Source organism: Panthera tigris, chromosome B3 (genome assembly GCF_018350195.1).
Source record: "Panthera tigris isolate Pti1 chromosome B3, P.tigris_Pti1_mat1.1, whole genome shotgun sequence".
Lineage (NCBI taxonomy): Eukaryota > Metazoa > Chordata > Mammalia > Carnivora > Felidae > Panthera > Panthera tigris.
In genome coordinates, this window is record NC_056665.1 from 32,461,950 (window position 1) to 32,489,605 (window position 27,656).

The 27,656-nt window shown below is 42.8% G+C and overlaps 2 protein-coding genes across 6 annotated transcripts in view; one reads left to right on the plus strand and one right to left on the minus strand.

Annotated features, from left to right (window-relative positions):
- NPTN (neuroplastin) overlaps positions 1 to 13,543 on the plus strand; it is a 74,800-nt gene extending 61,257 nt beyond the window's left edge. Inside the window, exons 7-10 of the mRNA XM_042989209.1 lie at positions 3,873 to 4,146; positions 11,039 to 11,060; positions 11,891 to 11,965; positions 12,516 to 13,543. Coding sequence (XP_042845143.1) covers positions 3,873 to 4,146; positions 11,039 to 11,060; positions 11,891 to 11,951 — 357 coding nt within the window. The 3' untranslated portion in view covers positions 11,952 to 11,965; positions 12,516 to 13,543. The remainder of the gene's footprint in view (positions 1 to 3,872; positions 4,147 to 11,038; positions 11,061 to 11,890; positions 11,966 to 12,515) is intronic.
- REC114 (REC114 meiotic recombination protein) overlaps positions 13,542 to 27,656 on the minus strand; it is a 172,110-nt gene continuing 157,995 nt past the window's right edge. For 4 of the 5 annotated variants that reach the window (XM_042988432.1, XM_042988431.1, XM_042988430.1 and 1 more), the window contains 3 exons: positions 22,414 to 22,626; positions 16,595 to 16,684; positions 13,542 to 13,806 (listed from right to left, as the gene is read on the minus strand). In XM_042988432.1, the coding sequence (XP_042844366.1) occupies positions 13,642 to 13,806; positions 16,595 to 16,684; positions 22,414 to 22,626 (468 nt within the window). In that variant the 3' untranslated portion in view covers positions 13,542 to 13,641. Of the gene's footprint in view, positions 13,807 to 16,594; positions 16,685 to 17,442; positions 17,510 to 22,413; positions 22,627 to 27,656 lie in introns of all 5 variants that reach the window. The other variant, XM_042988429.1, reaches the window with a different exon arrangement.

Below are 27,656 nucleotides of genomic sequence, written 5' to 3' on the forward strand. Positions count from 1 at the left end.
CTCTCCTGGTATCTGGGTAGGAGAGCCCTTGAGCTTTTGCCAAAGCAGATTGGGATTCCTCAGTGGATATTTTCATCTCCTCTTCTTCTCATGCCCATGAATTGTTTTTTTGTTTGTTTTATGTTTTTTTTTTTTGAGAGACAGAGTGTGGGCAGGGGAGGGGCAGAGAGAGAGAGAGAGAGAGAGAGAGAGAGAGAGAGAGACAGACAGACAGAATCTGAAGTGGGCTCCAGGCTCTGAGCTGTCAGCACAGAGCCTGACACGGGGCTCAAACTCATGAACCACTAAATGAAGTCATACACTTAACCTCCTGAACAACCCAGATGCCCCTCATGCCCATGAACTCTTAATTATCTGTTACATTGTGAAGAACCTTTGAAATCAATTACTACTTCTTGTTGCTTTCAAGCTGTGAATCGTTTGGGAAACAGAAAACTTTTAATGAAAGAGGGGTAGGGAAAAGAAAAGCAATTTCTAGGTTGATGCTTTTGAAAACCAGTTTGTCGAACAGTCTAAACTTGGTTGAGGGCTAAGATAAAATGCTTTCAGTTTTTTTCTAGACACTAATTTCAGTACAGATCCCTTTTCTAGACAGATCCCATAACTTTGTTGGACCTCTTTGTTTTTAAAGAATTTAGTCCAGCCCAATCCAAAATTCCAGTTTTCTCTCTCATCCCCTTTCCCTAGGCTGCAAGGGGAGCAGAGGATTGTCTTCATTCTGTCTTCTGGGTTTTTCTTCTGTATGGAGTGGGAAAGAGGACAAGTATGGCTCATCTGACTTATCCTATAGCCCACTGCTTCTTGGCTGCTACTTCTGTGGCCTCTGCGTTGGCAGGTGTCCAGATCTGGATCTTGTAAGAACTTGTGTTGGTTCTTACAGGACCAGTTCTCAGATATTAGAGGTCTACTCTAACCAAAATCTCTGTTTCCTGCTTAGCTCCGGCCACAGATGATTTTTACTGCTGGGGTCTTCTCACCCAGAAGGCAACCAACCCTGTCAGGGAAACGTGAACATCATGGCTCTTCAAATCCTGGGAGTATAGGCCACTCTGCCTTCAGATCTCCAAATAGCCCTTTCCAAGATTGAGAGGCATACGGCACATCAGCCGGTCTCCTTCCTAAACAAATACCTACTGGAAAAAGATAGTTTCTTCTTGGCACCCCCAGCCTGAGTGATTCTCTTGGTGCCTGTTCCACTCAGCTGCAGGGTGGGAAGCTGCATGCAATGCCAAGTATAACTCTCTTCCTGTCACCTCTAATCCTGTCTTCTCTTTTATAGATTGGTGAGGGTTGATGTGGTCATGTGAGGGGTAAGGTAGCTTGATGGACTCCCTTGTAGTAAGCCCTAGCAGGACTATTTGCCCCCTGATTTGTTTGAACCTTTTTTTTTTTTTTTCTTTTAAAGAGATAGGTACTTTTTTTTTAAAGTAAATCATAATTTCTGACCATAAATGTAAAAATTACAGTCGTGTTAAATACAAAGTTTTAGGTATCCTCCTTAAAAGGCAGATTTAAGAAACAAAAATATGATATGTTGTTTAAGATAATCTACATATAACAAAATAATATAAAAGTGTTAAAACAAAAATGATGGACAAAGATATAGTGAAATTCTATAAATAGAAAGAACAAGTGGAAATCTTAACATCACAGAAAGTGAAATTCAAATAAAAAACATTAAACCAGGGTGCCTGGTGGTTCAGTTAAGTGTCCAACTTCACCTCAGGTCATGATCATGAGTTTGAATCCAGCATCGGGCTCTCTGCTGTCGGCGGAGAGCCTGCTTCACATACTCTGTCTCTCTCTGCCCCTCTTCCCCCCGCTTTCCTGCCCACCCCCCCATACTCTGTCTCTTTCTCTCTCAAAAATAATAACTAATAAAAAGTAATACCTTAAAAAGGTTAAACCAAGAGTTCCTTTTTATCATAAGAGGATTAATCCATAATAAAGACAAAGCTATCATGATCTTTTCACACTACATAGTACAGTTCCAAAATGAATGAATTAAAAATTGGAAATATATGGAAATGTAGCCAGAAGCACAATTATATGGTGGCATACTTACATATATTATTTTTAGTCTTTGACAGGTGAGATGAAAAATCACCAACACTGTAGAAGGTTTGAATATCTAATGACTAAGGTGATACAGTCTTGATACTGAAACCTAAGTATCAGTCACTATCAGTCATAAATGTATGTGAACGCTTCCTAAGTGCAAGTTAATGGTGTTTGAATCCTTTTTTTAAAAAAAATGTACACATTTTTATTATTGAAGTATAGTTGACATATAATGTTATATTAGTTTCAGGTATACAGCATAGTAATTTGACAGTTCTGTACATAATGCAGCACTCACCACGATTAGCGTAGTCACCATTTGTTGCCTTACACGTCATTACAGTATTATCGACTCTATTCCCTATGCTGTGCTTTCATCCAAGAATATAGGGTACTTTTGATGCTTCTCCTTAGTCATCAATTCTGTAGCAACAGGACAAGTCTCCACTCAGTATCTTATTATGCATTGATTGAAAAGGTTAAAAGTTTCTTGCATATAATGGTATTCAGAAAATACTTAGTGAAGGCCTGTGGATCAAAGAAGACAATACTCATTTCTGATTATAAGTGAAAAACATGGAATTAGTGAGCCGGTAGGGTGGGGGGGTGGGTGGGGGGTGGGGGGTGAGAGAAGTTGGCAGCTTTCCAAGTCCTCGAGTCGAAGCTTCATGGGATAACTTGTTTTGAAGGCTGAGTTTGCCATTTCAGGCATACCCACACTCAGCTGCAGACACGATTGTATGCTATAGCTAGACATCATTCTGGGGATTATCTTCCCCTTTCCTCTCTACTATTTCTGATTACACTTTAGTTGTTGCATAACAACTGGCACATGAGTCCATTTTCCTGCTACCCCAGGGGATCAGTGCTATAAGCCTGCTGGATCCCAGCTCCACCTAGAGCCCTGCTTGTGCACTCTCACCTCCGCCTTCCCACATGGGCCTGGAGTACTCCCGTCCTACTTAGCACCTCTCCTCCCCACAATCTAGTGCAAAAGCTGGCTCTTGTCAAGCTTTCCCTGACTGTTTCTGGCACTGGCCACTCACTCTGCCCCACAGTATTCGGTACATGCCCTCCATTGGGGCTTCTCGTCGCATTCCTATGACTATCCCTTTTGAGGTTCCCTCTTGAGGTCAGTCTCCTTGTTCGTTTTTGTATCATACTTTTCCCTATTTCACCTTCCCCTTGGTAGGATATAAGACATGTAGCATACATTAGTAAATAGTTGATTGATTGAATAAACTTTGCTTTAACCCTGTAATTCTGAAAGGAAAGGGCAGTTACGAATTTCTCTAGCCTTGACTAGGAGCAAGTTCTTAGCATTGTTTTTGGAGGAAGTTTAAGGAGACTTCCCAGAATTCACCAAGCACGAAGTAGATGTCCTGACTCTGAAGTCATCAGACAGGCCTGAGGTTAGCATATATGCCTGACCGTGGAGGTCACACCCCTCCTTCTCAATTCTCCTTCTGTGTTATGGTTTCTTACCATATGGTATTTGAAGTAGCATTTTCTAGATTGAGTAGGTCTTCCAGTCACTTCATAGAAGTTGGAGAAGTCTGGAGGACCAACAGTGGGGGAGGCCTTAACCTGGCTCTACCAGAAGTTTACTAATGTGTTGTTGTTTTTGTCGATATTGAAAGGAAGTTAATAATGAAGGGCTCACAAGTTACCTGGACAAAGATGGTCCTAGACACTGCTCCCTCATCCCAGCCAGTGATCTTGCTAAGAATGGAGAACAGTGCCACCTTATCTTGGACACGAACTCAACTACTCTGACCTCTGTGTGTTCTCCCTTTCTCCACCCTGAGCAGGACATTGTCAATACCTCTGGCCGCTTCTTCATCATCAACAAGGAAAATTATACTGAGCTGAACATCGTGAATCTCCAGATCACGGAAGACCCTGGCGAGTATGAATGTAATGCTACCAACTCCATTGGCTCTGCCTCCGTTGTCACCATCCTCAGGGTACGGAGCCACCTGGCCCCACTCTGGCCTTTTTTGGGAATTCTGGCTGAAATCATCATCTTGGTGGTGATCATTGTTGTGTATGAGAAGAGGAAGAGGCCAGATGAAGTTCCTGATGGTAAGAGCATCCCTACAAAATAGCTATAATGTTGGGGTTGGTTCCTTGGGATGGTTTCCAAGCACCCAAAGAGGACTATAAGTATGTTGGGGTTCAGTCCCAAAAGGAGAGAAGGAAAATTCTCATACTGGTTCCTTAATCCCTACCCCTAAGATTAGCCACCTAGAGCTATAATTATTAGCTCTGTCCCTCCATTTGGGTGTTCTCCAAGCCCCAGTCCCATCTGCCCTTCAGGCCCCATGTGGGGAGCGGGCAGCTGTCAGTCTCTTTGTTCAGCTCTGTCCTCCTTCAATACAGATCATCAGGCAGATTGAGCTTGAGGAGAATCCAAGTCAAGCCTAGAAGCCACCCCAAGATCGCAGGCCACCTGGCCTTTCAGGCAGATTTAAGGTATCTAATTGGTTGTCACATGGTTGCCTCGTGTAGCCCCTGTAGGTAACTGCCCCAGTCCAGTCAAACTGTTCTTGAGAAAAGCCATTGGAACAGGCCAGCCTTTGGTTCCCTTGGTTGGTCCCTTTGATAGGTTTTCAAGGTTCTTGATGAAGCAGGCACCTAGCATTTGGCTTTTCTGTCTCACAGACAAAGTGGTGGAGTCTGATCCATCCACACCCCCACTTTTAAGGCAGAGATAGCTAAGCAGTAATACCTGGAGCCCAGGCCCCAGGGTGGCACCCGCAGGCTGGTGGAGTGCCAGAGATGGGAGTGGATAGAGCGGCACTAGGACTACAGTGAACTATTAAGCTTTGGAAAGAACATGGATCTTAGATTTGGGGACATGCTTACAATCAGGAAGGTCCTAGGAAATCTTTCTGTTTTTTTTTTTTTTTTTTTTTTTTTTTTTGGTATTCCATTTGTAACCCTGGGATTCCAGTCAGGGGACAGCTCCTGCTGGAGACTTGTATCAGTAGCTCCTTCAGCTTTCTGACTAGCCCCCCACCCTCCTGTCCTGTCACGTCATCAGCAAATGAATCGGCCAGCCAGAGATTACCCCCACTTGTTCATCACTGACTAGATGAGAAGGGTGTGTGCCCAAGTTCAGTGGAGGCAGGCCTTGGGTGATGGTGGGGTTGCCAACTCTGGTGTGACTGTTCTGGGCCTGTGCTTGTGCACTGTGGTCCTGTGCCTTGCCCCACAGAGTTGTCCTTGTCCCCGTGGCTGACCAGCAGGACTGCAGCCCCAACCATGTGTGTCTGTGGAGAATTGCTAAGGGGGATCTGCTGCTCCCTCAGAAGTCATGCAGCCCTGAAGGCATGCTGGTGGCTTCAGCCTGTCTGGAAGGCCATGTTTGAGAACAGCAGCCTCTTCCCCTCTTTTCGTTTCTTCTCAGCACCTCCAAATCTCTGCCTGCACTAAGTAGAGGGGAGTATTCTAGGGAGGCTGGCAAAAAGATTTGTCGCTGACACTAACAATGCATGTAGGGAGCCCTGGCAGAACCCCTCCCGGTGTACATCCAGCAGTGAGCTAGACCGAGGAGTGAGGCGGACGCCAGCTGGAAGTCGATGGGCCTGTGTGAATAAATGAGCTGATTCCCTGCAACAGAAGTGTGCCCCCGGGATTTTTACATTCCTTCTCCTAGGTGCACAGAACTGCTGTTCTACGAGGTGAACTGCATTCTTGGGATTTTTCACATATGCATAATGCTTTTTTCTCTAGATTTTTCTCTTTCCTGCTACAAATTAGGACTCCCAAGCAAGGCAGAATACCTGTATTTAGGCCTGAGAGTAAAGGGAAGTTGTCTGTATTTCTAGCACAGCTCTTTAGAAGCAGTTATGCCTCAGTCCTGCAAAGGGCTTTTCATCCCCTCAGAATGCTTTTGCTTTGCTAAATATCACCTTGCTCAGCCTTCCCTTTGGAAAGGTTGGAGAAGCAAAAAGTCAGGTAGGAAAGGGCAAAGATGGGCTTCAGGACCTGATTTTTTATTTTAAGATGATGAGGCTGGGTGCTGCTCTCTTGGCAGAGTGATATGTTGGCTTAGCTGGTCTCCATCAGAGGTTCCGGTCTTCCTCGTAGGAAGCCACTTTGTTTACCAGGTTGCTCTCCCAGCGTGTCTGGAAGACATTTGGGTTAGATTTGAGAAGTGGTTAGTATTGGTTCTGGCAAGTGCAGACACCTGCCCAGGGAAGTGGCTATCTTAAAAGAGCTAGAGCTCCATGGCTACTGAACTCAAGTGGTGGCCAGTTGCGTAGAGGAGTCCTCTGTGGCCAGTAAATCTTCTGAACAGCTTCCTGAAGGGAAGGTACTTCTTTTAAGCTAAATTATTATAGACAGTGGAAGAATCCTACATAAAAGACGTGGGTAAGTGCAAAGTAAAATCTCTTTGCTCTGATCTCTTGGAAGAAATGTAATGCAAGCAGCGTTTACTTTTTTTGTTCTTGAATTGGGGCAACAGACCTGGGATGCTGGAATTATTGCGGTGTTCGCCTCCTCTCTGCTCCCTTCCCGACAGCCAGCGCGGCCCAGGCTCCATTCTCCATCTCCACTTCCCTGCCTTGCTCCGGCATTTCCATCCCAGAGTTTTCTCCTTTGTTTGCCTCCTCCTCTCAAACCCCTCCCTGCTCCTATGCCCCTTTATTTCTTGTCCTCCTGGAATTATTAAAGAAAAAAAAAGTTGATTGTTCCTCAGTGAGTTTTCCTTATGCTGTGGCTTTTTTTCCAGCCAGTTTCCCCTCAACTCCTATGCATCCCTCATATGCTTTCTCCCCACCTACCCTGTCCCCAGGTCTACATATAGAGAGATGCGGGCACTCCTTTGTAGAATGAATGAAGAGGTACCTTGTATCTGATACGAATTGGGAGTTTTAGAGGTGATGGATTTTTATCAGCCAGCCATCTGTGGCTCTGTTGACTTATTTGTGCCACTGTGAAAATGGATTTTTTAAATATGCCTGACATGCTTTCTCTGCCAAAATAGGTACTTTTTATTATCAAGGTAGACCTAGGATTTATTTTTGACTTACTGAACAACTTCTTATATGAACAAATTTCATATAAAACTCATAATACTCACATTCGGGCAGTCTGTGAGTTCTTGGTAACTCAGCCCCTGACCAGAAAAGCACTAAGTGAACAGTTTAAAACTACACACCACAGATTTGAACTTAGAGAGTTTACTCCAAGTACGCTTCACCAGAATGGCAAAGGTTGCTTTAGATTTCTCACATAGAAAATGCTTAGGGTTAAGGGTTAGCTACTTCCAGTTAGGGGGAGGGGGAAAAAAGGCCTCTGTGTCTTAGTCTGCTGGCATCTACTCAGAACATTTTTAAGCAAAACTCACACTAAGTCCCTTTAAGCCCCTGCTGTGGTCTCTTTGAGGATCGGTGCCCAGTAGATTGGTTGTCTTCTAGATAGATGGTCTGCATCTCACCTTTTACCTTCAGTGTTTTCAGGAACAGATGAGTCATGGAGACAAACAAGGGCTTCGTTTTTTCAGCTTACTCCTCACTTGACTACATTCTCTGAAAATATTACATGGTAATTTTCTAAAAAGAGTGGGTCCAGCCAGCATCCCCCTAGCCTTCCATCCATCCTACAGCTCACATGCCTGGAGCAGACCTTCTGTGCTGGTTCTCTGCTGAGTGAAGCAGAGGGGTTGGTGTGTGCTTCCAAGTTCCCCCCTCCCCGCTCACCTGGGGAGATGAGGCGGGAACCTGCCTCATGGTTGGTGCCTTCAGTTCTACTGGACGTTTTAGTGACCGCAGGTGAAAACAGTAGGAGCTGATTTAAGAAGAGCAGTGGTGGCATCAAAAAGAGTTTTCTGTTTTCACGTTAGGGAGATAATTTTTATAAGCAGTTCAAAGGGACTCTTCTGAGTTACTGATGGAGATCTGAGGTTTTGGGGGGACCATTTTTAGTGGCTCTGATGTATTCGAACTCTGTTAGACACTCTACAATTAAGAGGTATTCTGACATCCGAAAAATCTATCAGTTGGGAATATGAAGCTTTACAACAGATCAGGAATGTTGGTAAAGAAATGTGATCTTTAGAATGACATGCAAAACACACCTTTCATTGTCTCTTAACTAGGGGTCCTCTGAGTCCGTTACCTTATGGAGAAAATACAATAGGACCAAATATGAAAGGAAACTGGAAGTAACTGTTAATCAGTCTCTGGTTTAATGCTAATCTGCTGAGATGAGGCGAAACGTAAGCAGGTTTAGAAACTATAAAAGCCCATCCTCCGTGAGATGAAGGCAGTGAACAAGGAGCTTTGACCAGACAGGCCCCTCTTGGTCATTCTGACTGGAAAGCCATCTTTTTGGAGGTGCTACCATGTCAGGTAACCCGTTCTTTAGCGGGCATCGCAGAGCACTCTTCCTGATGACACGGCCATGTGATCTAGGGGAGTGAGGGCCGGAGTACGTCTGTTGGGAAGACAGCAGTTCCACCAGGAACTTCACTCTCCTGAGGTGGATTCCAGAAGCATCTTGTTTCCCTTCTCCCCAGTCCTCTTCCTCTCATCTAGCCAGTGGTTGTGAGTAATGCCTAGGTGAAGAGAGGAGCCCTTGTTTAAGCAGCTATCTTTTGGCCTGAGGGTTTGGGGTATGTTGATATTTGTCGGTTACTATGACTTCTTTTTTTTCCCCCCTCAATTGCATCAAACCCTTAAAACATGGTGGTAAGTGAGCGATATGCATGCTTTTGGAGTTTGTTTAATCTCCGCTTCAGTCTATACGATGCACAGTTCATGATGTTAACACTTTTCTTCAAGTTTACTTCATTCACTTTCACAACTAATTTGGATTTCAGTTTGCTGTTCAATTCTCATTTACTTTTTGATTTTCGTACCTTTTTTTCTGTAGTTCTGTTCTTTCCCTCTCTCCTGGTTTCCCTGTTAGGGTCAGGTTGTTTATTGTCTGACCTGTAAAGGGAGAGTGGTGCTGCGGATAGTGGCTCAGTCCAGGGCAGTAGGAGACACGAGGCTCTTTTCTCGATTTCTTGTAAATGTGCAGGTGGATGTGGGGAGAGAGATGAAGTGAGGCTTAGACACTAGCGTGAATAGCACCCGCTCCCACTCGCAGGCATGGCAGCTGCACTGGAGCCGCTGTTGCTAAAACCCCGACGTGCGGCCCTTTGCACGTTACCGGCTTGTCAGGCCGGAAGACGACCCCACTGGGCGGACAGCAGGGCATAACCCCCCACCAAAAGAAAAGCTTGCGTGTAAAGTGCTCGGGTCGGTGCCGACAGCGTCATGCTTTGAGAAGAGTAGCTTGGCTATCGCGATGTCCCCCCTCCCCTGCTTTTTCTTTCCACATTGGGAGTAGGTTGGTGGTGGTCTTGTCAGTTACCTTTAGAATTTTGTGTTTTCCGGTACACAGCCAGAGCACTAAAACTATCCTAAGTTTGCTCCTGTGTCTTTTCCTTTAAGTCCCTGAAGTGCTTAGTTCCTAGCATGTAGCTGAGCTGGCTTGGCCTGGATGCTGAGAGCAGTCGGGTGTTGTGGTGAGGGTAGATTTAGGCCGGGCTCGTGTGTCTCAGTCCTGATATGTCTTCGTGTATCTTCACTGCATACACAGCACACTGATGTCTCGGGTGTCCTCGACTCTTAGTTTGTTCTTTGTACCTGTTCAATAGTGTACTGTTAGTAGTAGAATCCTGTTGGACACTGGTGTGTCGCCAGCCTGTTGTTTGGCTGAGAAGTCATTGGTTTGTGGTTAGTACGTTCGTTTGTTTGTTTTTTTAATCTTTTTTTGCTCCAGTCACTGTGTGTGCTGGCGGTGGCTTTGCCTCTCCGTTGCCTCGAAGGACCAGGTGGAGCAATGTCTCCCTGTGACAGACATTACTCCTGACGTGTGCGCCTGCAGATGCCTACACTGAGACTGTAATCTCCATAACTGCTTCATGTGCACCAAGCCCCCTTGTGGAATCCTGCTGAGAGTTTTTCTAGAAGCCTTCAGCTAAACCAAACTGCTCAGAATCATTTAGTCTACCTGACTGGTATAAAACAGAAAAACTAAGAGCACTTGCTTGTTCCCTCCCCATGTACATATATCCCTGCTTAAAGGGGACCAAGTTGCCCTTAGTTGAAACAGGAAAGAAAAACTTATAAATCAGAATAATGAAATACCAATTTAAAAAGGCTTCTAAACTCAGATGATGTCAGCTTTTTGGTTTAAAAAAAACCAAACAAAACAAAAACTATCTCGTGGCTCATCTGGATTCGGGTTCTGGTTTTGGCCAGGGCTCGAGTTGAGCCTGTCTTTTCTGTCAGAAGTCTGAAGTCTTTTCCAGAGGGATGTCACCACTATTCAGCTCTCCCTGATGTGCTCACAGAACGTCTTCTGGTTATGTATGCACTTGTGCTGGCATAGCCCAGCTGGGCTGACCCAGTATTAGGTTGAACTGTTGTGGCTTCCTCTCCCTCAATCTCATTCGCCAGACTAAAGACTCTCCTAAAGATTACAAAACAGCAAGAACACTGTCTTTGGGGGAAGTGAGGATGTGTGGCTAAATGTATAGAACACACACATCCGTCCACACTGCAGGCTTGAGCCATGCATTCACCACAAGAAAACAAACAGCAGGATTTTACAACTGAAATGTTGGTTTGTGTTCTCATTTCTCTAAGAGTGAACCACTGGAACTTGGGGACAAGATGAGTATAATATCGCAGCCTGTCTGTCCGCTACAGTTGCAGTTTTTCATGACAAGCATTCCCAGTGTCAACTAAAACCATTGAAACAACATACCCGCCATTAAAAACTCGAATCTAGAAGTAATAACTCCATGAGTGTTTTGCACCTCCAGATGGAATGGCCTTGAATAAATGCTATGAATAGCCATGTTTGCCACTTGCCGTTTGCTCTTCTGTTAATTCTTAATGTAGAGTCTCACGATTTTCTCCTTTCTCCTCCTGTCTCTCAATGGATTATTAAAAAACGGAATACCTTACAGACGATGAACCAGCTGGGCCAATGTGAGTACTTTGTTGGACACTGATTCAGTAGTTTATTTTGTATTTGCAGTTTAATTGAATGGAGTGAGTAGCTAAGGTGGTGGGGAGCCAGCGGGTGGAAATGAGTGTTGTAGTGTAGACTCCCTAGCTACGCAGACATGGAGCTGACAGCCATTTGATTCCCAGGACAGGCTGTGCAGTTTTGTTTTCCGTAACAACACAAGGCGGAACGCCATGCAAAAAACCGTTTAAAATTTTGCACGTCCTATATACTTGAATTGATAGTGTGGAGGAAATAACAAGTGTATCGGAGACTGCCGGTTTTGTGAACGTTAATTTCAAGCTGGACTATAGCATGGAGAAGCTGTGTGGCTTCATTAACAATTGCGTGTAGCCAAGACAGATGGTACTGCAAATCTTCAGTCGGTCCAGGAGAAGCGGAGTCTCCTAGAGTTGGGGACTAAGGGGTGAGAGGCCCAGATTGGCCAAGTGCCAGAGGGCACACCACTGCCCGCCTGTGTGTGATTATCTTTTATCATTCGAGAAGAGACTGTGGTGTTCAGTAGAGAAGAAACCACTGTCCATACACCGTTAGGGTAATTAGATTATAGTTTGTAAATCGGATGGAAAGTTACCTGTATGTTGTCTGCCTTGGGAGTCAAAAGGATTAACTGAAGGTGTGTGTGTATGCACTTTACACAAAGAATATTTTTATTGACTAATGTTGTGCAGTAAAATTTCTTACTATACCAGGGATGGTAGTAAGTGAAAGAATCCCTGTATTTCCATGTGTTAGAATTTCAAGAGTTGCCACTGACTTTAACTCTTATAATGCAATTTTTCCTCCAAAGGAAAACCAACTCTACCAACAATCACAAAGATAAAAACTTGCGCCAGAGAAACACAAATTAAATACTGCTTATAATGTAAGTATGGCCTGCCTTAGAAATTTTAAAAATTATACGCAAACGAACGTTGCCTCTGTTGACCTTGTTGCACATTCTTTGGTAGTTGGTAGCATGTTGTAGGATCTTCTAGTTCATTTCAGAGCTGTTGATATGATGGAACAAGTTCTGTTTGCCCTCCGTCCAGTGCAGCAGCCGGAAAGGAACATTTTCAGCTGTGTTGTTCCACATATTTATAGAAGTGCCGTTTCAGAATACGTATGGTGTCTCAAAATGCATCCTCTGCACCGCTATTTAACTGTATTTTGAAAAAAGAGGTAAAAATGGTCACCTTGGGTGGATTATCCCCAGAGGCCAGTTAATTCCACTTTGCTTGTGAGGGCAAGGCAAGGATGGTGGCCGGGCATAGCTGGGCCAGAGTGCCTTCCATGCCGGCACATGGAGATCAGAGTTTCACACCACATCCCTGCGCATGCTGTCTGAACCAAAGCTTTGTTGTATGTAGGATTTGGTGTAGTCTTCGGGGAGAGTGCGTATTCCCTTTTAATTTCCAAATACTTTTTCTTCACAGATCTTTAGGTTCCTGAAACTGGTGGCAACATGATCTGCTAAATTTTCTGCTTGGACCTCTTTGGTTCTCTCCCCTTTTAAGTGAGCAGCACCACAAATGACTGTCTAAAGCATGCCTTATTTAGCCTTTCCTGTAAGGGTGATCTAGTCAGGTACATTTTAAACAATGCTTCAGTGTAGAAGGTGTAAACTATTTGGGGCTTGATGTGCTGTGAATGTTGCTTTTTTTCCCCCCTTTGTTAAAATATTTAAGTAGAAGTGAAAAGGTCCTCTGAGGATCGGATCATGCATGCGCCATTTTTTACTTAATGCAGCTGTTAAAATTGGCAAAGCTCTAAAATGCACTGCTGCCATCTAGTGATAACATTTTTGTAAAGTACAGCAAAACCTACAGATATATACAGTATATAAATATATATATATATATATTTATATTTTTGGGGGTGGGAGAAATCCAAAATAAAATAAATGCTTGTTTCATTTTTTAGCTGCTGATATTCATTCCTTACTGTATGTTGTCAGATGAGGAGATTGTGCAGTTCTGGTACATAAAGATGAGTAATATAAACTGAAATCTATAATTTTAAGGGCTTAACCTATGACTTTGATAAAAAGCTGGAACACTCCACTGAATGGATACATTGAATTGCAGTATATATGTATGATTGCTTTTGAAGTGATTATTTTTTCTTCTGTTAAATCATGTAAATTCTTAAATCCTTTTGCACTGTTGTGTTGAACCTTATTGTACATTCAATTAAGGCAAACTTTTATAATTTACCTTTTGTTTTCAATGACCTTGAAATGTTATAGCATGGTATTCTATGCAACTAGTTATCCTCTGGGGTTGACACTGTATTTTTCACATTGATTTAAAACAGTTGAGTGTAGATTTTCTCACCCGGCAGGGTTCTCATGCGGTGTGTAACCGTAGATGCATGTACTTGTGTTCTGTGTAAGTGTTGAAGTGCAATGATGTATAAAAAAGTGGATTCACTGTTTTTAAAAATAAAACATTGATAAAAGGTGCTTGGAATAATACTCTTTATTCTTGTATCTAATCTTAGGAGGAAGCACTTCTTCAGTGAACTTTTTCAAGTTCCTTAGTTCTATATGTACGTGGAGTGTTAATTTCTCAACCCCGTCAGCTTTTTAAGTTCCTTTTCCACCTCTTCCACAAATGCGGGGAAATTCTGATCCATGAGGCACAAGCGCAGAAAGGGGCGTAAGTCTTCCGTGTCCCACGCAGATTGTTCATAGACCGGGGACAGCTCCTCTGACACCAGGAGAGACTAGGGGGATTCCAGAAGAGTAGTTTATTAGTGATTATAGCCAAAAGCAATGGCCTGAAATAACAGAACACAGAAAAACTTTGCTTTTAGGAAATATCAGGGAAACACCAAAAATTAGTGTTTATTACCTTTACGGGGTTCCTATATATAATGCCTCTACACATAGGAAGTGAGATAAACTTGTATCCTTAAGCATGTCAAATTAATGAAATGATTTACAAAGGTAAGGTCCTGCTTTAATGAGGAATACTGTGTTAACATTTTGTGGGTAAGAAAGTTGTCAATGAGTGAAATGCACTAGCTTAGTTCATCTTTCTCACCTCCCAGATGAATGGGTGTGAGCCGTTCACCTTGTGGAAGGCGGGTTCTGAATGTAATAAAGAGAGGTCACAGACTCACTGTCCAAAGGAGATAATTAGCTCACTCATGTCTCTTTCCAGTCCTGTCCACGAAGTTTGACAGGGAGAGGCATGTAACTATCACCACAGAGAAGACACGGACATTTCCATACCTCTCCACCTCCCGCCGAAAATTTCTTCATGCTGCCTACACTCTCAGTGTCAAACAACCCCTGGCAAGCAACCGCTGATCTGTTCTCCATTACTGTGTAGCTTTACCTTTTCCAGAATGTCATAAATGGAAGTTCTATAATGTCAAGCATTTTTTCACATGCTTATTTGCCACCTGTATGACTTCTTTGGTAACTTGCAGTGTTTTAAACCAGCTGAGGGGCGCCTGGGTGGCTCAGTCAGTTAAGTGTCCCCACTCTTGATTTCAGCTCAGGTCATGATCTCATGGTTTGTGGGATTAAAACCTGAGTCAGGCTCTGTGCTGACAGTGTGGAACCTGCTTGGAATTCTGTCTCTCCCTCTCTCTGCCCCTTCCCCTCCCCCGCTCAGTTGTCTCTCTCAAAATAAAAAAAAAAATAACCAGCTGAGTAAGTTGCCCAGATTTAGATAATCAGAGTTCAAATGAAAGTCTGACTGTGCTTGGCAATTTGGAAGATACGGTGACAGCAGATCCACAGTCTGCTGTGATACGATGGGCTCCAGCCCTGCTGTGTTACATCTGTGTTTGCTGCTTTGACTCCGTCGCCATATTTACTCTTCACACTCCGTCTACTAGGTAGGTGGTTTTATGCCCTTTCTATGGATGGCATGGTTTGGTGTGTTTTGGTGTGCACAATTGCTATTTCTCTAGAAACTGTAATAGGAATTTAATAAATTCAAACTAGCCTCTCAGAAGAATGTGAAAGTAACATGGAGCCCTGTTCTCCAGTGAGAGCCACTGTTAGCAGGTCAGTGTATCTCTTTCCAGACCTAGTTTGTGTGTTTGTGTTTCTATAAAAACTAAACCATCCATGCTATTTCTAACCTTTTAAAAAAAAAAGTAACGTATTACAAATATCTTCCACGTCAACAGATAGGGATCTGTATCACTTTTATTGACTGCATTTTTATCCCATTTGTGGTTATTGTGTGGTTACTTAAAACCACTTAGTATCCTACTAGTGCACATTTATGTTGTTGCCAGTTTTGTTACTATGAACAACACTGAGGAGCATCCTTATGTGTACGTTTGTGTAGCTGAAATGGAATTCTGGGTAATAAGATGGAACATTAAATTGGTTCCTAAAACGTTTTATGCACTTATGTTCATGCAACAACTTGTCCAGAAGGTTAGAGCAAATGAGAAACCTATCTGAGCCGCCCGCCTGGTGCATGGTTCGTACGTGGTTCTCCACTATGTGAATACGCTGGGCTACGGTCCGCCTTCTGCAGCATCTGATCTTTCCTGAATAACGATATCATACCCTGCCTTGTTTCCATGTTTTCCTCAGCCACTCATTCAATTAACCTCTAACCACAATGCAAATATGAGGCTACAAACTGGGTCACTGTGGAGTTTGTCCTGCTGCTGGACAAAGAAGCTTTTAATTTTTTTTTGTTGTGGTTGTTAAGTTATTAAAAGAAATAGATGTGAATTCTTATTTAATCGTCTTAAATTTTTAATTGTAGGACTGTCTATTTATTTTGAGTGGTAAGCCAGATGGAGGAAACACCCATATTTTCCGTTTTATACTACTGTTAGCACAGTTCAATAAATACATTAAGAAGAAAACTCATCCTTAAATACTGATTTCCATGCAGAACTGTGTGGAAAGCACAAGCTGCTGGCCGGAGAGCTGCTGTCGAGCGCAGCAGGGAAACACAGTGAGGAGGAGACAGGCCTCCAGGAGCTCCCAGCAGAGCAGGGCATCGAGTAACCCTGAATTTGAATGAATAGGTTTTGTGGGATGCTTTGGTAACAGCAAGCTGCAAGGGGAGGGGAATGTCTGAAAGCAAGTCTGTGGGAACAAGGCTGAGTCCTCCCAGGTTTCCGGACATCCTCAGCTCTTAGCACCGGAAATCTGCTGCCACAGAGACCATCACTGAGCTGGCTCCAAATTCATATTGATACCTGCCTTAGGATAGTTCTCAATCTCATTTCCGAAATTAAATGGAAATTCTTCCCTTTATTTCTCTTTGGGAGCGTGGCAATTAAATTCTTTATGTCACACATTGAAAAGCTAACAGCGCCCCCACCCCCCTCCTCGGAGGGCAGCTCTTCAGTGGCGCCACCGCACCCGACGGCACAGGTAGGCGGAAGCGGCCCCATCTGTCTCTGCTGTCCTCTCTCTGCTGGCACTTCATGTCACTATTCCACAGAGGGGTGAACAGAAGGATACAAATTCCTCAGGATCACTGTTTCTCGTGACCAAGGAAGACAACAGGGAAATAGGCCCTACCTGAGCCAACCAACTCACTGAGGTCCTTCCTCCTGAAGTCCCTGTGCCGGCCGGTCCATCCTGCTGCTGCTTCTCTGGCTTCTGGTGTGACTGCAATTAGGAGACGAGCTGAACGTAATCAGAAATGCCACTGGCCGTCATAGGACTGGCCACACATGTACTTGTGTGAAAAGAAAATACCAGTGTCAGTAAAGGCATAAAGTCATTGTCAGTGGACTCTGTCCTGGTTTAAGCTGGGCTGTCCCTTGATTCACTACAGGAGGGGGTTATGGACAGAGTTTCTGTCTGAGGTTCCTGCCCTGCGCCTGGTGTTCCTCGGTGTCACACCGGCTGTCCAACCCCATCATGTTCTCCTGTCTTCAGAGGCCCAGCCCAGGACCATGTGCTGGTGCTGGAGGGCAGTGGACACTGTCCAGATTCCGATAATGATTTTGTTTTTAAAGTTTGTTTATTTTGAGAGAGCAGGAGAGAGCGCGTGGGAGAGGGGCAGGGAGAAAAAAAATCCCAAGCAGGCTCCGTGCTGACAGCACGGAGCCCGATGTGGGGCTCGAACTCACAAACTGCCAAGATCATGACCTGAGCTGAAACCAAGAATTGGGACGCTCAACCAACTGAGCTCAACCAACTAGGCGCCCCTGATTTGTTACTTTCTGAGAGTTACAACTCCAGTAATACATGGTCACGACAGAAAAGCAAAGCAGGGGAAGAAATAAACCCTATGATTTCAAGATAACCATATGCTTTTAATAAAACTTAAAAAAAAAATCTCATTTTAGACATTCCAAGGGAATGAGTTCTTCTGTTAGTAAAATACCGAGATATCTTCATTCAACAGTGTTAGTGCTTACCACAGAAGGGGGCCACGGAGAACAAGGTAGTGGTCCAGCCCTCAAGAACCCACAGCCAAGTGAGAACCTAACAAGTAGAACAGTGATTAGCATGCAACCTAAGAGGTGCTAGAATGAAGGCAGGTATAAGACTTCAAGCTTACAGTGGAGGGGGTGAGCCATAGTAGGTGGTACACTAAGCATGAAGTGTAGGAATGCTTCAGAATCTATTTCAAAAGAATCTACAACGTGAGGGGCTTTTCTTGGATAGAGCGCAGGCAAAAGCACAGTGTAGGAGGTGGCCTGGAGGCCTAAAAGGCCTCCAAAGGCCGCCTCTACTTAAGAGCACAGTTTCCGAAGCCCCACCACCCCTCCTTCCTAGCCACGTGTCTGCAGCTCTGGCTAGGTTTTGGATACCTGGGGCTATTGCACACAGGCGCGCCCGTCCCACATACAAGCTGGTGGCATACAGAGAGAAACCAGGCTCTCCCTAGAAGATGCCTCTAACAGCATCACGTCACGGCTGGCAGAAGTCAGAGTGTCCAAATTTTGTCTCCTCTTACGTGAAGCTGACTATTGCTAGTAGTGGGTATTGACAGAAAAGTAATAGGTATTAACACTAGGTACTAACGGAAAAGCAGATCTGGAAGCATCAAAAATGGGAGGGAGACAGGAAGGAAAGAACAAAAAGAAAACTAGTCAGGAATACTAAAAATGAGCAAAAACATAAGGAACTCTAATGAATCAGGAGTCCTCAGGCAAGCCCCCTTTCTCTGTTCAGTTTCCTCATCTGTAAAAATCAAAGACTCCGGTGCCTGGCATTTCTTCTAGCTCCGACTTTTGATGCTTTCCTAGAGTACCAGTTCACGTCACACATGTTCTTCAAACACGGGGCAGACAACAACCCAACATCATGTTGCACAAACGCTGGAGAGTAGCCAAGTGTGGTGGAACCACCTGAGGTGAGTAGGTGGCTCCGGGATCAGACCGTCCTCCACCCAAGTGCACAGACAAGGAAGGTGCTGTGCACACAGTAACTGGAGCCTCCTGGCTGCTTTCTTCTTTTGGACTTCTTGTATCAACAACGGACAGTTCGGCTGGGAACTGCCATTCGCCTTCCTGTCTTTCCTTTCCCCCTTCTTCGGGGTGGGCTGGGCTGCCTTAGAAGCCCTCGGGTTGAGAAGCCTTGGTTAGGCCACAGTTGGTAAAATTACAAAGCTGAGGAAGAATAAAAACCAAATGTTCTGGGAAATGACTGAAGAACGTGAAATGAAAAGACAGGAAATTATCTCTACCTGCAAAGAAGAGAACTATTTCAGATAAGAAGGTATATATAAGGCATTGGGGAAATGACACCTGAGTCCAGGAGGGCAGCAAGAGGACTAGAACTTGGCTACAGCTTGCAACTCTCAAGATGGATTCTGAGAAAGGGAACGTGATACCAAAGTTGCACAGGAGCAGCTACGACAAACCTGGGAATGTTTTGCCATTAGGAAGACTAGAATGTTCTAGGTAGTATTTCACAATGTCTACACTCTGGCAAATTAACCTAGTGGCTTTACCTTGTCTTCTGCTCTGCAGCTGTAGACGTTCCATCTTACAGTCCCCTTGCCTTGGGAGTTCTGACCCTTGCTTACTGACCAGCGCGCTAACGTGTTCACTTGCAAGGGAACACAGATCTGGGAGGGTAACGGTACTGGCAATAATAGTAATAATGAATAATGTTATTTAGATGTTTGCCAGGCATTGTACTATGTCTGTATATACAGCATTTCCGTCTTGCCATGTTACAGATGAGGTTCAGGGGCTCACGAAATCACGCGGCCACTAGCAGGGCCAGGATTCAAACCTAGATCCATTTTGATTCTGAAGCCTGTGGTCTTTGCACAGCATTGCATAACCCCCAACTGCAGATCGTCAAAGTCCCTGAATACAGCATCGAGGAAAGATGTGAAAAATGTCTAGCCACTCTGGGGATATTTCTACCTGGGTATTGGGGGCCAGCCTTTGAAATCAGAGCTAGAACTTCCATTTGTTGCTGTAGCTCAGAACCCTCAGTCTGCATCTGCTCCTACATGCTACAGCCTCAATTTATCTTCTTATATTTAGGTAAGTGTGTAGCCTGGTTAGGCTCCAGCCTGGCGTGTCTTCATTGCCTTTATAAGGCATTCCAGACGTACTTCCCAAATTCTAGCACCCTATTCGGTTCCTGTCCCACTCCATGCACTGGGTACCGTAATCTGAATCTAATAACGATCGATGAAACCTACAAAAGAAGACATTCTACTTAGGGGGCAAAGGATCATAAACTAATAGAGTACCTTGTAATAAACCACTCCATCCCATTTTCAGGGAAGGGATTCTTAATATAGCAGGAGCTGATGTGGCAAAATGAAACCAGATCCAGGGTTTGTAAGAAATGGAGCTTTAGCATGAAGAAATCTTCACAAAGATCAGACAAACAAATGGAGGGAAAGAATTCTAGAAATCTTATTTGGCAAACTGAACACATTCAAGAGGAAATCATACAGCACTTGTTGAAAGAAAAAGACCTTATGATAAATAATGTGAATTTATGTTCCCCCTAGGTAAATTATGAACCACAAGAAACTTGGTGATAAAACAGCAACAATGAATGGTCTTGCTCCATTGAGTTTAAGGGCCCTTATAGGATGAAAGGCTAGAAAGCCAGGTTTGGAAAATCATTTCTCAAAGTAGAAAATAAAAAACCCAACTTGAAACTAGAATTTCATCTCAAAAGCAGAGGCAAATGCCTATGCTAACAGCATTTGGGATTAGGCCAAAGAAGCATGAGAATATGTACTTCCTGGAGAAATTCTGTAACAGTGCTTCTCAAACTTAGGATCACAAGCTCCTTCTATGATCTGACAAACTATTGAGGCCCTCGGACAGCTGCTTTTTAGGCTATATCTAATATTTACATGTTAAAAGTGAAAGCAAAAATTAAAAATATTCATTTAAAAGTGAGCCCAGGGGCGCCTGGGTGGCGCAGTCGGTTAAGCGTCCGACTTCAGCCAGGTCACGATCTCGCGGTCCGTGAGTTCGAGCCCCGCGTCGGGCTCTGGGCTGATGGCTCAGAGCCTGGAGCCTGTTTCCGATTCTGTGTCTCCCTCTCTCTCTGCCCCTCCCCCGTTCATGCTCTGTCTCTCTCTGTCCCAAAAATAAATAAAAAACGTTGAAAAAAAATTAAAAAAAAAAAATAAAATAAAATAAAAGTGAGCCCAATATATGTTATTTAAAATGTTTATGAAAAGTAACTCTATTTCCTAAAATAAAGATGTCATGATTTTGCAAATCTCTGGAATGTCTAGCTTAATGGAAGACGGCTCGACTCTCCTATCTACTGCATTCAGTCTGTTGCTTTGGATGAGGTACATGAAGAAAGTCTGGCTTCACATAGATACGTAGATGGAAAAGGCAGAAGTATCTTACAGTAGCCTTTTCGGATAATTGTGAATAGATATTCTTTGATAGAACACCAAAACTCAACAATTGATTGGTTTTTAAAAGTTAGCTGTATACATGGAATCTGAAATCATAGCAATGAACTTGTTACACTCTGTTATATTAAAACCACTGGTCTGTTTTGCACTTTGAATGGATCTTTTATCCGTGCATGATTTTGTAGCATCATTGGATTGGTCATTTGGAAAATACTGATTGGCTGGACTATACAGATCTTCCAAAATGTTGAAACATCTTGTCACGTAATTATATCCAAAGAAAAACACTCACGTTTGTTAAAAGCACTATCAGAATAGTCTTCTGAGTTAGGGAGCTGTGGAGGTCAAGTGGCAGATACATACACGTTTTCCAAGAGTCCAATTTTTCCTTGAAAAGCTTACTTCATCATTGTCGATAAATACTATTAGTTGTTTTCCCGAAATGATAGACTCCCTTCATTTGAGAAAGTGTCCACTGAATGCCCAAGTATGAATAACCCTAGTTTATCTTGTTCTTTCAAGTACTAACGGTGTTCCGTGAAGAAGGCCGGTTCAGCGCCCAGCACAGGCCCTCAGGCACTTCCCTTCCAAACAGCCACCTCGCCTCCCAGGGCACAGCAGCTCTGCCTGTGTTCTTACTGCGAGTGATTGGTGAAGACTGATCACCACCTGCACGGTTTCAGGCCACTACCTTGATGGGTACCAAGGTGACAGCAGCTTTGCTCACAATTCTTTTGTCAGATTAATGCAAATACTGACAAAGCGAAAAGGGCAAATAACGTCTCAGTATTATAAAAATAATGGTGACTTTATGGACCCCTTGAGAAAGGTCTCAGGAAAGGGTCCACAGACCATACTTTGAGAACCACTGTCTATGATGACACCCAGAATGCAGCCGGGACACCTGGCTAATCTGATGTCTAGGATTATAGGTAGCTACGATGAGGATCAATCTTCAATCTAAATAAGTCAGTCAACATTATGGGGGTGCCTGGGTGGCTCAGTCAGGTGTCCAACTCTTGATTTCGACTCAGGTCATGATCTCATGGTTTGGGAGTTTGAGCCCCACATTGGGCTCACTGATGGCGTGAGCCTGCTTGCGATCTTCTCTCTGCTGCTCATGTGCGCCCTCTCTCTCAAAATAAACAGACTTAAAAATATTTTTAAAAATACATCACTCGGGGTGCCTGGATGGCTCAGTCGGTTGAGCGTCCGACCTTGGCTCAGGTCATGATCTCCCGGTTCAGGAGTTCGAGCCCCGCGTCAGGCTCTGTGCTGACAGCTCAGAGCCTGGAGCCTGTTTCAGATTCTGTGTCTCCCTCTCTCTCTGCCCTGTACCCACTTGTGCTCTGTCTCTCTCAAAAATGAATAAACATTAAAAAAAATTTTTTTTTTAAATATGTCACTCGACATTAGGTATCTTTTAACCTACAAACCGGATAGATTCAACACATTCCACTGTGATTTCGTCCCCATAAAGCAATACTTTGTCAGGTTTCTCATGCAGCCAACACACTGGCCTACTTACCCGGTGCTGCGGTGGGATGCGCTGTGCACAATCCTTCCCTTGGCTTTCACCTGCCCCCAGCAGGCCAGCACTCGGCCTGAGTTCCTGGCTGACTCTGTCAGGCTCCTGGACGGTCACATACTGGGCCAGCTTCTGCACGCAGCTGCAGCAGCTTTCCAGCGCCTGCTCCTTGGACCCTCCACTAAACTGCACCCGGAACATGCGGCTCTTGTTCTGTTGGGCAGATGCAAAGTTCCCCCTAGAAGCCCTCACTTTTATTTACTGTGGGCACCTCTAGGGAGTGCTTCCCTTTGCGGGGAGCGGTAACTCTAGATTGGTAATGTGGATAGAGAAAAGGCAGTAATTTCCTTTCTTCCCCCTTCGGGGAGCTGCTCATACTAAATTTGTTTCCTTCAGGGAATTGACATCAGCAAAAATGGAAAAGCCCGTATCATACAGACCAGGAAAGTCACTACTGACTACAGTAAAATACCAGTGTTTTGTCTTACTCTGGAATAAAGATTTCATAGCTTCTAATTCCTTAGGTGAAAAATCAGTGCTAGCTCAACAAAATTTTTCTAAACCTAAGTATATAAAAGAGCAAACTGGGTACATGGTACTCTAAACAAACCAGCGAAGTTGACAAACGAGACTGGGGAACAGGGGACAGGCAGATACTAAGAGCTAACGAAGCTCCTATTAGCAATCTGTAGTGCCCTTTATTCTTAAAGAAGCCAGACTACCACACAAATTGCCTTTTGCCTTTAATTTACTGTATGAGTTCCATCCCTTGGCAAATCAGCAAATGTGGGAGAGATGCAGTTAGAATTGTAAAAAATTTGGCAACTACATCAAACTTACTGGCTTGTAAGTTTAAAACTAGAACTAAATTGTAACAGTAACAATGATAAATCCAGTATTTTAGTAGCAATAGTTTCCTGTTTTTCTAGTCTAATATTCCATCTAGTTTAGAGGAATCGATACATACCAAACAGATGGTATGTATCGTGTGCCTTTGTTCAGTTTCTTCTGTAAAGAAGTCCAGATGCTAACTCAGCACAGTGACATTTATTAAACACATAAATCACTCTGCTAACAGGAAAATGTTTCTAGCTAGAGTTCACAAAATCCTGTAAGTTCCCACAGGTAAAAATTCCTTGGTTTGCCTAGTCCCAATTTGCACTATTTACATTTTTAGATAAAGCCATTAGGCAAAGCCACATATTTAAGTTAGAGAAAACTCTGAGCATGGCTAAGTGACGGTAAGGGGTCATGTTTAGAAGAACAGACCCTGCCCCCCTCCTTACTGCCACTGTTGGGTGATCTTATCTTTTAATTCATTTCATCTTTTTCCTAAGTATAAAATAATCCATTATCATCCCCTACAACAATGAATATATATGTATAAAATATTAATATATATATATATATATATATATATATATATATATGGTAGACTATACTACTGTTTAGTAACCTGATTTTTTTATTTAATAAGAAGTATAAAATAGAAGTATAGTTCATTGCTCTCAATGGCTGAAGAGTATTCCTTTATTTAACTGGCCCCTACTAACATTTATCTATAGCCTTTTTCCTATTGTAAGCCACAAAGCTTTGGTAGGCCTTCTTATACATACATCTGTGCATAAATGCCTAAAAGCAGATTTGCCTGGTCAAAAGGTCTTGGGTATTTTGGTAGTGCCAAACTGCCGTGGGCGGGGTAGTATCAATTTACTCCCACTGAGAGTCTCTCCAACACTGGAGATTCTTATTCTTTTAAATTAAAAAAAATTTTTTTTAAGTTTATTTTTGAGAGAGAGCACAGGCAAATGTGCACACATGCATGGAGCAGGGGCAGAGAGAGGGAGACAGAGGTTCCAAAGCAGGCTCCCCCTGACAGCACAGAGCCAAACTCATGAACCAGGAGATCATGACCTGAGCTGAAGTCGGACACTTAACCAACTGAGCCATCCCAGGAGCCCCTCTTTTAAATGTTTTTAAATCTACTAGGGTAACATAGATTTTTACTGCAGAATTTCATTTCTTTGATTACAAGTAAGGTTGAATATTTTTCTTCTGCATATTGGTCATTTGTATCTCTTCTGTATTACCTATTCATTTCCTTAGCCATTTTGCTCTTGGATGAATAAATCCCCAGACTCTCAAGAGTAACTGAAAGCTGATTTTTCCCTGAGGAAGGGAAAAGAACTGAGAGAACTATACATTCCATTTTTGGTAACTCTGCATCGTTTTTTATAAAACTGACCTGATTTCCTGTTTACAATTAATTAGTTGTTTCCAATTTACTTACACTACTTTAAACTCTATATGAAGACATCTATATGAAATACCTTTTTTAGGGGTGCCTCGGTGGCTCAGTTGGTTGAGTATCTGACTTCAGCTCAGGTCATGATCTGACGGTTCATGGGTTCAAGCCCCACATCGGGCTCTGTGCTGACAGCTCAGAGCCTGGAGCCTGCTTTGGATTCTGTGTCTCCCTCTTTCTCTGCCCCCTCCCCTGCTTGTGCTCTGTCTCTCTCTCAAAAATAAATAAACATTAAACAAATTTTTAAAAAAGTAATTAAAAAAGAAATACCTTTTTTATATGAAATATCTTTATATTAGATATTTCCATGCTGATTTTGTAATTAACTTTTGAAAAGTAATCACATTAAAAATTGTGCCTCTTAGCTGGATGAAAAGCTGTATACAGAAACAGATGAGTATTAAGTGTATTGTCAGGGCAAAAATCTCAGACCAATCATGTAAGCCTAGAGGTGTCTGTATGTGAATGTGCATAAGAAGGAGTCTGGACAGTTAGGGTTTCTTTAGAATGTAGTTCCCAGAATGACAGGGTAGGCTATATGTTCGATAGCCTAACTGAAGCCTGGCTCCGTATTTGCTTCTGTAAAATTCTCAGGTACAATTTGAGCTTTATCATCTGAAGCCAGAAATATCACCTCAATGCATGTGGACCCAAGATAAAACTAAGGTACATCAAGAAAAATGTGACAGTGAGTTACATCACCATCCCACATCCTCAGTGCCGTGGGGCACAATGGAAAACTGTCACTGGGTTAACAAAAAGGACTCCTAGGTTGAAAATCTTAATCAGATTTATTCTTATGCCATAATTAAGTGAGAAAGGGCTTCTTGTGGTGAAATGAAAAGTTTTCAAGTATGTATCAACAGCCATGAACTGGCCTAAATATAGTCTATCATCTAAGGAGATTAACTCGAAATTACTGTATTTTAGGTGATGGCGTAATGTTAGATTGTTCTCTCCTATTTTAGAACACTTAATTTCAAGTTATTACAACAAACAGAAAATTCCCTTCACACAGACGCCTTGAGGAAACAAAAGTTAAGGATAAGGGCTTGCCTCTTGACACTTCTCTTCATGTGCTCACAGGAAAGTCAGGCTCCGCCTTCTGGAAGGCATTGGCCCAGTAAATTCTGACTCTTGGGCATGAACAGCATCTCCTTTTGGAGATTCTTAAGCCTCAGGCTCTACAGCTGATGTTATATGGTGCCAGCATACGTGGAAGACAGGCACCTGGTTAACACCACGTGGGAGGAGAACCACAGAGATACAAGTCCTCACCAGCTTGCCGGGTTTTCCTGCTGGTTTTAGATCCAATGCTCAGATCTATATAGTCTATCACTAGGACCCCAACCAAAGCAGTTTTCCCCACCACTGGTAGAGAATTCCTCTACCATAGAAAAGGAGGGAGAGGGGAGTACAGAAAAAGGACTTAACGAGAGAAGGGGCTTCAACACTTTTCTTTGATCCTTTACTCTGAAACCAAGAGGCATTACTCAAAGCCTAGGCTAGACAAAATCATGAGAACATTCTTCAGTGAGTTACTGGGGGTAAAGAGGAGAGTGGTTTATGTTTATTCCTTTAAACCAAAGTCCCTTTAGGTAGGTAATTACATGTAGACCCTTTGCCGGTTGGCCTGGACCATTTTGATCAGAATTACTAACAAAAAAAAAGGAAACCCAACTTACAAGTAGGCAGAACTTATATAATCTACTTACTTCAGCCAGAGGGAAAAGAAGTAACTTTTATTATCCACAGAATTTAAGCTATACTAAATTGCTGATAACAGAATAAAAATTTTATTTCAAAATACTTCTTCCATTTATCAACTTAAACACTGGTGTTTGTTACATAATACTTGGTTAATTAAAAGTTATCCAAGGCAAGGAACACCAAAGATATCCTTTTCCAGGTAAGGCAAAAATAAGAATCTGTTGGTTCAATATTAATATATCAAGTCAATACATCATAGAAAGGAAAAAGAAAGACATGATCTTGGTAAGGTGTCAAAAAGCTTTTGATAAAATTTAATATGTAATCCTGAGAAAAGTATTGATAGACAAACTATAACTGAAAGAATATTTCCCTTAAATGGTAAAGAATATCCATCCAGTCAACAGCTAGAAATGTTCTTAACATCTAAACACTTCTTCCCATTCAGGTCAGGAAGATGTCAAAGATGACGCTATAACCATAAAATTAATGTTCTGAAGGGTCTAGATAATTCAGTAAGGTGAGATAAGTAATAAATATAAACTACTGGAAATAACTATAATTGTCATTGTAGATTATAAAATCACTTTCCTAGAAATTAAAACAATTAACAAACTATCAGTTAATAAAAGTTTAGTAAGGAAGCTAAATTTCAATTCAGAAAAAATCTAATAATAAGCAGCTAGAAATAACTTTGGGATACAGAATATCATTCCCAGTAACAGTTGGCACAACTATGTAGCAATATTACTAAAAACTACATATATGGCATATATACAAATACATATAACTATACAAATTACGTAAACATATATTTCTACATAGCATGTGATCTATACATGTATATAACATGTAATCTCTATACATATTCTGTCTAAATACTTTGAAGAGGAAAGTAAGTCAAAACTAGCCGGTAGGTGATTCAAAGAAGAAATATAGATGGCTAACAAAGACACAAAAAATGTTCATTCTCATTTGTTATCAAAGAAATGCAAATTAAAGGAAGATGTTCATTTTTGCCAATCAGATTGGAAGCTAGCTTTTTAAAAAGTTATTTTTAATATTTTTAATGTTTATTTATTTATTTTAGAGAAAGCAGAAGTGTGCATGAGCAGGGGAGGGGCAGAGAGAGGGGGAGACAGAGACTCTCAAGCAGGCTCCATGCTGTCAGCACAGAGCCTGATGTGGGGCTTGGACTCAAGAACTGTGAAATCATGACCTGAGCCAA